This window comes from Melospiza georgiana, chromosome 21, assembly GCF_028018845.1.
Source record: "Melospiza georgiana isolate bMelGeo1 chromosome 21, bMelGeo1.pri, whole genome shotgun sequence".
In the NCBI taxonomy this organism is placed as follows: domain Eukaryota; kingdom Metazoa; phylum Chordata; class Aves; order Passeriformes; family Passerellidae; genus Melospiza; species Melospiza georgiana.
This window is the reverse complement of record NC_080450.1, coordinates 10,450,861-10,462,895: the sequence shown is the minus strand read 5'-3', so window position 1 is coordinate 10,462,895 and position 12,035 is coordinate 10,450,861. Positions and strand designations below refer to the sequence as shown.

General features: G+C 50.5%; 1 protein-coding gene across 13 annotated transcripts in view; it reads right to left on the bottom strand.

The window, feature by feature from the left end:
- CACNA1G (calcium voltage-gated channel subunit alpha1 G) overlaps positions 1–12,035 on the bottom strand; it is a 148,418-nt gene that overhangs the window by 91,329 nt on the left and 45,054 nt on the right. For all 13 annotated transcript variants that reach the window (XM_058038608.1, XM_058038616.1, XM_058038617.1 and 10 more), the window contains exons 2-4: positions 10,487–10,598; positions 9,860–9,993; positions 224–321 (exon numbers count right to left, since the gene is read on the bottom strand). In XM_058038608.1, coding sequence (XP_057894591.1) covers positions 224–321; positions 9,860–9,993; positions 10,487–10,598 — 344 coding nt within the window. The remainder of the gene's footprint in view (positions 1–223; positions 322–9,859; positions 9,994–10,486; positions 10,599–12,035) is intronic.

The following is a 12,035-nucleotide window of genomic DNA, read 5'->3' as shown; positions in this document are numbered from 1 at the left end:
AATTCTTCTATCTTACTTCTTTAGACCCCCCTGTACAGAAATCTTAAACCCTGTGTTTTACACTCTAATTAACTTATCCCTTCACCATTCACTCAGTGAAATCCTCCTATCCTCATACAGGTGTTGTCTCCTGTGTAGGATCAAAGTCTAGCTACTAGACACTTCTGGTAACGTTCTAGGACTCCCGAGCCCCCCAACAGTGAGGAACAAGGATGTGACTTACTGGGGACCCTGTTAATGGCCCTGAGCGGCCGCAGGACTCGGACGGTGCGCACGGCTGAGAAGCTGACATTCTGCAGGTCCAGGGAATACTCCAGCATCCTGGGAAAGACACAACCACGGAGCAGTGTCACGGATCCGCTGCAGAAATGTTAGATTATCAAACATCATAAAGCAAACATTAAATGCCAACCACTCACAGAGGGACTTGTTACTGCATCTCTCCCATCAGGAAAGTTTGCCCGAGGAATTAATTAAGGCTTGTTTGCATGTCAGGATAAAGTCAGTGAGGGGGAATGTGATACACCAGCTCACACAGCCACAGATCTCTCCCTCTCTATCTCTCCCTCTCCCTCTATCTTCCACTTTGGTTACCGTTTTTGCACAGGGCCAGGCAGAAGCTTCTGAAAGTCCCTGCGCATTCCAGAGAGGAAATTTCCAGGCATAGCCCTGCTTTTATCAATTTTACAGATACTGTAATGAATCTGAGTTTGTTGTGCTGAGCACCACCACAGCCCAGAAAGGAAGAACATCTGGTGCAGAACCCTCTGTGGGACACAGGAGATGATCAGCACAGGACACTGAGCTCTGCTGTCTCTGCTCAGCAGACACCCTTGGCAGGTGGGACCAAAACTGGTGACACTTGCAGACAAAAAAATGGGGCCAACCTGGACCTAGGAACCTCCCAGTGCTCCCACTGTCCTGGTTATTCCCCAGCTCAGGAGATAGAGGAGCAACATTCCCAGGACTTAGTCTAAGGATGCACCTGGATGGCTGCACGTTCCTGGGGTGCCCCAGCACCCCTCATTCTTCTCATGGCACCTTTGCTCAAGCACAACAGAGTCATCAGTCACAACACCTTCAGGATTTTGCTCTCTGGCTGTGGGAAGATCCAAGAGCTCTGCCCAGAATATTCTTGAAGAGGCAGAGCCAGGCAAAGGTAAGAAAGACAGCCCTGAGGCTCCCTGGACAGTCAGGCTCCCACTACCACAGGCAACCACAGCATATTGATCTCTTCCAAAAATTCCATCTCCAAACAAGCTGGGTGGTTCCCTCTCTCCAACTCTAATGACTAGAAGCCTAACTTCCAGCTTGAATGTATTCAGGACAAGCTCATACCTATTTGTTCTTACAACAGCACTGTCTTTAAAGTAGCTTCTCTAGCTGTTATTTGTCCCTGGTGTTTACTCACCCATCTATTTACGGAGGACAAAGCACATCTCCTCTCAGCCTTGATTTTGCAAAGTCAAATCAAGTTCTTCCAGCCCCATCTCACAGACAGGCTCTCTGTTTCTCAGTCACAACCTTCCTCCACGCTTGCCCTGGTCTGAATTGATTGATTAGGCATCAAGTTTCTGGAAGAGGTTTTGGTCCTTGCACCAAGGCATCAGTGCTGTCCCTTTCCTCCCTGCTGGAAATCCTGCAGGATCCATCCATGCTGCGTTAGGTTTGCCCTGCTGCAGCACACTGGAGGCTTCTGTTCTTGCTGTGATCAGCCAAACCCCGCTCCTCCCTCCTGCCCCCAGCAGGTGAGGGTGCCCCAGGGTTGGGAAGGCTCCCCTTCCAGCCCTCATATAAACAACTCTGTGTTTAATGCAGTGAGGCTTTACCTGATAGGCTCTAATGAGAATGATGATGATGATGATGATGATGATCAAACCATATCTACGTTTCAAATAACCTCAACATATTCCACTCTGCTTAGCTGACCCCCATAGCAATGGGACAGCCCCAGGAGGTTGGACAGGCACGTATGGATACTACGAATTTGTTCTCAGCCCCTAACCAGAAAGGAATGCAATGTATTCACAAAATCCCACCTGACCTGGGAATAGAAAACCAGTCCCTTCCTCAGTGCACAGGACTCCTTGCACTGGGCAAGCTTTGGCTAAGGTGAGGAGAGGGGCAGTGGTTTCATTGCTGTCAAGTTTCACTTGCTGTTCCAAAAGATTTCTGTGTGGTTGGCAAAATTCAGGTAAAAATCCCATATCAAACATACAGCTTTTCTTTCATCCATTATTAAAACAGAGGCTGCCAGCAAAATTCAGAGCAGCACGTGGTTAAATGCACCAAGACAAATCATTTTCTGATTAATGACAGCTCCAGACACACTTCCAGAGATGTGAGTGCTTGTAAGCTGCAAAGGATGTGCTGTAAAATACATTTTGATTTAACTTATTAAAGAACAATTATTATGCCAAATTTAAAGGAACGAGCCGAACAACAACCCAGAGGCTCAAGCAAACACTTGAACACCAAGACCAGGAGCAAGAAGGTGGTCTCCTGCCTATGCTGCTGGGCACTGCTGCCAAAACTGGTGTTACAGCACTGCCAAGTTCAGCCCCAGACACAGAGCACAGGGTCCACACCTTGCTGGTAACCTCTCTCAAGTGCCTTGAGAGAACTCGGTATTAGAGAAAAGAATGTCAGTAAAGCTCAGTCACTAAAGAGCAAGTCCAATGAGAACACCACCAGTCCCCAGCTCTAAGGTCACTTCCCAAGGCAAGGGGAAACACGGGAAGAATCAATCCACATCCCTGGCAAGGGAAGATACTCGGGGAGAGCAAATGTCAGGATGTCACCAGCTGGTGAGGTGACAGGTACATTTACCAGCACATATAGCATTTATGCATTGGAAATCTGCAGTGTAAAAGGCTCCTGATGAAGCTTCAATTCAAATGTCATCTCTGCTCAGAGGGAAAGGCATGATGCCTGTCAGCACCGCTGCCACCAACCTGGTGCCCAGCCAAGTTAAAGGCTCAGAAAGAAACTCAGCATTAAATAGGATGGATTCACAGCTCGTCAGGGTGATTAGCAACCCCCATCCCTGGAGTTATTCAGAAGGAAAGCGGAAATATTTAGGACTTTCTAAGAATAAAAGTAGAGCATCTGCAAAGCCAGACATACAACGGGCTGCTAGTGGGAGGCAGAGAGGGAGCTGATGCAAACCTTTGGCAAATGCTTCTCCAAGCAGGAAAACTCCCAGAGCTCAGCTGACAGGCAACGAGGATGGCTCAAGATGGACCAGGAAGGAGAAATTCATTCCTATTCCACCTGGAGACAGTGATCATGCTGGGGTTTCTCTCGTGTAAAGCCCAACGCACCAGGAAGGATTGCCTGAGTGCAATGCCAGGCAGCAACCCTGAGGCAAAGGGCTTTCCAAAGCGATGCTCAGGGCATCACAGAAAGGGTTCAAGGGGCTCTGCTTATCCAGAGAGTCCCTAACTCTCTGGAGCATAGAAATTCCAGCCAAGTCCTTCCCACACCTAGCCAGCCTTGCATCTCTGAAGCACCCTGCTCCCAGCTCTGACTCTGCTCCCATCTCCAGGATCAATCCGGCTCAGGAAGCAGAATGTTGTGAGAACCCGGCAGAGTCACACAGAGTTTCTGCTGAGGGCACTTTCCAAGGAAAGCCCGAGCTCCCCCCTTTCACAGCTGGGTGCTGGGGGTGCCGCACAACCAGGGGATGTGACCAAGGTCACACGAGGAACCGGTGGCAAAGCAGCAGTGGCCGCAGGCAGGGCCACCCCGAGAGCTGCCCACCCCCTGAACACTCAGAGCCCTGCGCTGCTGGGGAGAGATAGGCTGAGATTTATTCAGCGTTAAAACGCTTCCAAAACTGGGCATACAGACACCCTTTATCTACAAAGCACAGCCATCAGTGGGTGATGTTAAGCCATCGGTGCTGGAAAAGACAAGGAGAAATTATTTAGGTGGTGTATCTTCAGAAAGCTGGAATGAGAATTCGCCCAGCCCTCGCCAGCTCAGCTGTGCTCTGCTTTCACTCAGCGGCTGCGTTTGGAGCCTTGCGAGTCTCACCGCATTCGTGGGTGTTGCCTAATTTTAAAAATACTCATTTCAATCAAGCTGAACAGAAGAAAAAGAATAGCACACAGAGAGCATGAACCCTGCAGCCTGCTGGATCTGGCTGCACCATGTGTCCCAGCCAGGACACTTGACTAATGAGGCTTTTGAAGCAGCAGCAAGTTCAGCTCAAGAACTGAAAGAAACTAAAGAATTACCTTTTTAAAAGTCCTAAAACTTAAAAAAAAAAAACCTCTAGGCTTTTCACAGGTGGACTTGAGTCAGCTCAGCTGCGAGGGAGACTGCTGAGTGCTTTCTTTTACCCAGCAGGTTTCTGTGAGTCAGGGATGCAGCTTGTTCGGGATGCTTTGCTCCAAAGGTTGTGGGAAGGCAGCACAGAGCATCCACAGCCAATGGATTTCCTCTGTGCCCAGGTCTTGGCTACCCTTTATCCACCCAAAAGTAACTTAAAACATTAAATTGCACAGCTCAGCCCCAGATATCGAAGTCCTGGAGGTTCATGATGACAAGTATTGGCTTGATGTTCTGGCACTTCTGCTCAGAGCACAAAGGGCCTAATTTGGGATTAGTCAGGACACAGTGAGGCCGTGGAGGAGGCTCCCAGTTTCCAGGACACTCAGATCCATCCTGGAAAGCCCAGGAGAGGGCCAGGCTCCTGGCAGAAGGTTTGGTGCAGCTTTCCCTGTGGCCCAGAGGGGCCGTGGCAGTGGCTGCACATTGGGTAATTGTGTGTGCAAATCAGCCTCTCACACGGGCAATTGCACGCCGGGGCTCGCTCGGGTGCCAGGCAGCACGGAGGGCACTGCTGCCACGGCCCCCTGTGCTGCTCCTCAGGTCAGACAGCTCCACGGAGGCAGAGGTAATGAAAAAGCAGCGTTCATCCCTCCTCCCTGTGAGTTTTGTTTTTAAGGGATGAAAGACTAATATATGGGGAAAATCAGCCTTTGCAGTGGGAAGCTGCAGCAGGGGCTCCTGTAGGCAGTCCCACACCAGCTCTTTCTTCCCCGTGTCTGATCCAGGGAGCTGAAACAGCACCTTGATCAGCCTTGTACAGCTAAAATGCCATTCAGGGGAGCCCTGCCTGCCCGTGGAGCGATCTGGCGCTGCGGGATGAAGGCAACATGCTGGAAGCTTCACCAAGAGCACCCAGCAGGAATCTTGCTCTGGCTGCTGCAGCTATGGGATCACAGCTCCCTGCAGAGACCCGTCTGGCACCAGAGCCCTCCTTCCAATTTCTGAGCTAAAGAGTTTTTCAGACCCCATCCAGATTTAAATGGAGCAGGGATGGAGTGGGGGCTGTGTCATCCCTTTCTCTCCTGTCACCTATGAACACAACAGGGCTTCCTGCAGCCTATTTCATCCCTGAAATTCAATGCTCAAAACCAGGAGGGAGAAAGACATCCTTAAGGTTGTTTATGAAGGCTTCAGTGGAGCTCACTGTTTAATACAGCCTTCCACAGAGAGGGAAAAAATATCATAACAAACAATAGAAATGTTCAGGAAGCAAAGAGAGAAAGGAGTGGTGTCTGTTCCTGAATTAAGCAGCCTGCCAACCACCTCCAGCCCCAGCTCCTCTTCAATCGTAAGCAAAATATTCCAGAAGTGTTTAACTTTCCTACAAAGTCTTTGAAGAGGCTTGTTACCATTACAATGAGCAAAGCACAAACAGGGCTCCTCAGTCTTGGCCAAGCAACTGACTGAGCCTGGAGTAACCACAGACCCACACAGCTCAAGCAGGGGATGATGCACAGCCCTGCTCGGTGGGGAGCAGAATGTGGGCACAGGAAGGCAGAGAGGAATCCCATGAGCTCTGACAGCTCCAAATTATCCCCTGGTGCAAAGCTCTCTCACAGGAAAACAATAAACCATTAGGGGTTTTTGTTGTTTTGGGGTTAGAATCATAAAATAGAATCATAAAATCTCCTAAGCTGGAAGGGAACCACAAAGATCAAAGCCTAGCTCCTGGCCCTGCACAGGCTAACTCCAAAATCACACCATGGGGTTTTTTTGATGAGGATGGCTTAAAGTCCATGTCGATCTACACGAATGCAGAGGCCATGGAAGTCCTTATCTGGACAAAGCCAGAACAAGCTGTGCTCCTGCAAGCTGCTGGGACTGCAGCAAAGTGTGGGGCTAGGGCTGGCTCCAGCTGAGCAGAAGGGAGACCTCAGTCTGTGGCTCTGCTCTGCCCACAGACTGAGCAGGGAGGGTGCTCCTGTGCCCTGCTGGGAGGATGGCAGATGCTGGGTCCTGCAGTGACCAGGGAAACACCAAGTCAGGGCACATCTCCATCCCACAGCTCTGGCTTGCCAGCCCAAGCCCCAGTCAGCATCTTCTGCATATTTTGGGATGCAAACAAGCATCCATCCTCAGTGCATCTGTGTCTTATGCTGGGAGAGGTCAGAATGATATCTAATCATCTTTAGAGGGCAAGAGCTGCTTGCAATGCCTTTTAACCTTCAAAGAAGTGTTCTCTTGCAAGCAAACTCCCCAAATGCCCTCCTCTAAAAATAATGCAACATAATTATGCCATTCATCACTTTTTTCCCCATGCAACTCTGTAACCTCCAGCCTAAGCCATGTCTCCCTAAGCAGAGTTTTGATAATACAGCACTATTCTCATCTCCGGCAAGTTTTACTGTAATTACAGAGATGTGTTGCAGACATTACACACTCTGTAATTAGCACTAATTGCATTACATTGTCACAAAGAAGTCATTTACACTCCACGAGTTCATGAGATTGGTCTGGACAGTTTAACAGAGATGAGAAGCACTTAATGGCATCCCACAGAAGTGGCCGGCAGGAGCAAGGACAGCATCCAAGAGGCTCTCCCAGAACGACAAGAGGGAGGGAGATTTGGAGCGAAAATGCACAAAAATGCTTCTTCCACAATGATAACCCCTGTCAGATCTAGAGAGTTCTCAGAGAATGGGGAAGCTGAAATGCTCTAAGGTGGGATTTTTGTGGGGTGGGCAGTGTTCTGAACTGGTGGTGGCTGGGAAGGATTTCTATGGATGCTGTGCCTGTGAGAGTGTTCAGTCCCAGTATTACATGCTTTCCCACCCAAAGCCCCACAGATGTAGTTTGCTGCTTCTCTTCTCCCCTGACATCACTTTCTGCAGCCCGTGAGAAGGGAAGGGGCAAGGAAAGCAGAAGAGCTGGAGCTCAGGGTCCTGCTTGGTGCTGGGGAGCTCACACTGTGCTGCTGCTTCCCTCCCCCCATCTCTGGTACATAAAGGGCAGAGAAAAAAATGTGAATGCAGAAACAGAATTGCTTCATTGTGGTCACCAGGACCACAGGAAAACTTCAGTCTCCTCCCCTGGAATTTCACTGGGGAATCAGGTTGAGGCCCTTATGTGAGACCTCCATTAAAAACATGACTTGCTTTATCTGGTATCTAAGCAAACCCAGCTGGGTTTTGAGGATTGCCCTGCACTCTCCAGGACCCCTGGTTTGGCTCTGGCTTCTTTCCTGACACCTGCTCAGATGCAGGACTCCTCCATGCAGAGCCCTGCTCATCCCTTGCTCCTTGCTGTGAGCACCATGGCCTGGGTGCTCCTTGGGGTAGTTTGCCCCATTGGCAACCAAAGAGTTGCACTAAGGACTACCTGAGGAATTTCCCTCTGTCTGGTTGGGATTTGACCCTGCAGCATTTAGGTAAAAACACTATAGGTATTTTTTACCAATATCTTAGGTCTACTAAGGGCTTGAGTCCTTTTTTTTTTTTTTCTTTTCTCTGCTTCAGCAGTGTCCCATTCCTGCAGCCCCTTTAGCTTTCCCTGGCCCTCAGCAGGCTCCCCAGGATTGCAGCAATGCTCCGAGCAGGATGCAGCACTCCAGGATGGACGGGCCAGGATTGGAAAAGAGCAAAAGGGCACAAAAGGGGAGCAAAAGGGAGCAGTGCTGGAGGAGGAGAGGCTCTGCTTTGTATTTAAATCCAGTTAGGTCCTTTGCCAGCTGAATTGGTTTTGACGGGGCCCAGATGGGAACAGTTCATGCACATGGAGGAAAGAGCCATCACTTAGTGAGAAGCAAAGCCGACCTGGCAGAAGGCACGAGAGGGTCAGGCTGCCCTGCTGCAAAATCCTGCAGCAAAAAAATGTCTCTGCATGATGGGGATGGGGGAGCAGCTGCTGCAGGGGGATCTGTGCCGCGATGCAGCTCTGCCCAGGAAGGAGATAACTCTCACATATGCAAACACCTGGCCAGGTGCGGCAGCTGTGCAGAGATCTCTTTGCTTAAGCAAAGAAAAGCGTGATATTTTGGCTTAGGAATATGAATGGTCCTGGCTGGTGTCCCTCTAGAGTGAGGTCCCATCATGGTGGGTCCCCACAGAATGACATCAGGGCTAAGTCTGGCTCCAAAGATTTTGGAAGATCAATGGGCAAAGGCAGGACCAGGCTGGGAGGGCAAGGTGGCAGTGCCCTGGCACAGTGAAGTTTGGAACAGCCCAGCATCTGTGACCATGCTTCCCAGGACGGGATGTCAGGCCTTGCTTGGGTTGGGCTCTTCATCACAATTAATTCCACTATAAGACATAACAAATGAGACGAAAAAAAGGTGGCTTAGCAAGCTCCATCCCTTGGATGTGCTGCTGGTGTCTACAACCCTACCAGACCTAACTGGACCTGTGGCTCCCTCTTGGTCCAGCATCCCATCACTGCTGTCCCTAACACTGCTCAGACATTTCAAGAGGAAACCCTGAACCTTCTCCTAACTGAGGAGCCAGAGGCTTGTGGGGCTGGAAAGTAGGAGGTTGTGGCTTCCTGCAGAAGACAGGTTTATGGGGACAAATACAGCTCTTGGGTCTGAAGCTCACTGAACCTTTCCACCTCTGAAACAATGAATTTTTCAAGCCAAGGATGCACTGAGAGACCTGGAACCTCTGTTTTACTTCTCCCAGCTGATTAGCAGAGGCATGGGCCATGTCCCTGTGAGGCCAGCAATGGACCATAAGCAAAACTCATTAAGATGATGTCCCTTCTTGGACCAAACAAGAAGGGGCTGTTGCCCCTTTCTTTGGGACACCAAACCTATGCCAGGCAAACAAGTTGGGAGGGGCCTCTGCTTCTTTCCAAGAAAATCTAGTAAATTTGATCCCTAGCTCTATCAAAAGAGGCAAACCCCAACTGTTTTCCCAAAAGTCTTGGGGGTCTTGGGGCCAAGGGAGGGAGGCAAGGGCCAGCAAGAAATTTGTGTATCTAAGAAACTCAGCTCAGTGGCCAGTGGCCAAGGACTTTCCATGTGTATTTGCAGCCTCTGCCAGGAGACTCTCAGATGCTGGAAGACCCTTTAATTCAAACCAGGTGCCTCTGAAAGGAAAACACTCAGAAAGGCGAACTTGATCACTTTCCCTCAAGAAAAAAAAAAAAAAAAAGTATAATAATGAGGGAAATCGTGCATGTTTCATTGAATGATCCTTCCTGGCACAGCTCTCCATGCTCCCAGCTGCCCACTCCAACCATGGAACCTGAAACCTTTGGTGGGCTGGAGGGAAGAGAGCCAAGCACAGTATCCAGCAAAGGAGCCCCAGGCTGGTCAAAATCCACCACAAACAACTTTTGTCATCCTGCCCCGCTCTGCCCGTGCACTGAGCATCAGCTCTCCCTCCAGCTACCGGCAGCACCAGAGGGGCAGCTGCAGCTCAGGAGTGATCCCTGCAGGGAAGCTGGGATGGACAACGCCAACAATCAGCACCAGCCAGCCCCCAGCCCTCACCAGCTGCTCCCCCAAACCCAGTGCTTGCTGAGCAGAGCCATAAATGACAACACAGAGACTCAGGAGGAAGGGGACCTGCCTCCCCAGACCTACCCTGCAATGACGATGAAGAAGTCCAGGCGGTTCCATGTGTCTCCCAGGTAGCATTTCTTCCCAAAAATCCCCAGTGCAATCATTTTGACGATCATTTCCACGGCAAAGAAGGCAAAGATGAAGTCATCAAAGCTCTGCAAAAGAAAGGAAGGGAGGAGGGATGCTCCTGCACATTTGCTCCAAGGGAGGGAATTAGAAAGCTGAGTCTAGCAAGGTCTCCTCTTGCATCTCTAAAAGCTAAATCCCTGGGAAGAAGCTGTGCTGAGAGCAGCCCTGTGGTCCAGGGCCCAGCCCAGATGGTCCAACAGCACCCATAGTGCCAGGAGAATGGACAAGCATAGTTTGGGCTCTGCTTTCACTGACCACTAGATGGTTGGCCTTCCCCAAGCACTCCAAGAAAGGCTTGGCTAGGCTGGGGCTGGCACAGCCTGGCAGGGGCTTTGCCTGACGGCGCTGCACGTTCTCATCTGAGCACCAAAACCAGCATTTCCCAAGTGCTCACAGGACAGACAGTGCAGGAACCAACGTCCTGGGACACCACACCACCGTGGCTGGATCAGCTCACTCCTTCCCTCTCCACATCAACCTGGGGCTGCTGTTGAGCTCCCAGCAGCTCTGGGGCTGTACCTGGAGGATCCTGCAGCGCGGCGAGTCGCAGGCGATGTCCTCGCAGGGGTGGAACATGCCCAGCGTCACACAGTTGAGCAGAATCACCAGCATGCTGACCCTCTCAAACCATCTGCACACACCTGTCAAGGAGGCAGCAGACCCAGAGGCGCATCCACAAGAAGCAACATCTGAACTGGAAAGCTTTTCCTGGTCTTTGAGGCCAGGAGCAGAGCAGCTTCCCTACATGAGGCACTCTCTGAGTTTGCACGTTGAGATACCTGCAGGTGTTCTCACCATGCTGCCATCAGTGGCTGCAGTGGATCTGAAAACCACTCTAAAATGGAAGTTGCATGGCAAGAGTGCTGAGTGCTGATGTGATGGATTAAAACATTTAATTAAAATGAATTATATCAACTTTTAGAAAAAAACTAAAAAACTCCACACCATTAATTTCCTCTCCTAGCGTTTTACAGAAAAGCACTTTAACATTACAATTTCTATTAACCATGTCTCAGCTTATCCCAGGGGTGTTTCCTCGAAGCCACTGCTTAAACTTTCATTCCCAATCCAAATCAAGACTGCCAAAACCATTAATGAACAGCCTAAAAGCCTTTAAGGGAGGGCCAGCAGAGCCCAATCCCTACCTGCCTCCTGCCTCTCAGAGCAATTTTCAAAGAGCCGAGCTGCTCGGACAGATGTTGGATGCACTTTTGGGGCAGAATAGAGTGTGCTGCTGCAGCACATCCCCATAGGGATGGTTCAAACCTGGTACCCAATTCCTGCATACTTCTGGGGGCATTTCCAGGAGCACAGAGATGGGAAATCCAGGCACTGGTTCAGTGTGGTGATGGGGTTATCTTCCAGCCTAGCATGAAAAACACCCTCTCGACTGCCAGAACCCACAGACAGCAGGGCCATGCTCCTCCCTGAGTGCCAGCAGCAGCTTCTCTGCTCCAGGAAAATAAGCATGGCCCTTGACAGACGAGAGTTTTCACTGCAACACAGCAGCGGGTGGTGTTGAGGAGCCCGTGCTGTAGCGTTATCTGCCTGGGGAAGAGGAAGGTGAGGATGAATCAGCAGGTGCATCTCCACCCAGGGCACACAGGCCTGGGGCTGGCAGCTCCTGCCACCCATCCTGGGTGAATTCCTGGAAAACCACATGGGGCTGAGTCACAGTTTGGTTGTCGACAATCTGGATCTTTTAATCGGGAGAAATGTTTACAGGATATTGGGACAGACATTTCAGCTGTCAGGGTGGGGCTATGGGCTGGGATATTTAGCCTAAATATAGTCCTGTGGGGGCAGGCATGGAGAGCAGCCAGGAGAAGGGGCAGCTGCTGAAGAGAATCCCCAGTCTGGGGGCCTGGGAAGGTTCCCCAGCAGAACCAGCCATGGCCAGGGCTCTGCCAGCAAGGAGCTGCAAAGCCCTTGGGAACATAAAGAATTAAAATGACCCTGAATGATCCCAAAGGGGTGACAGAAGGAATGTCACCTGTACAGGCTGTGAAGATATGCAGCAGGGAAGTGAGGATGTCCCAGGACAGCTGGGTTGGTTGGGTCAGGACCT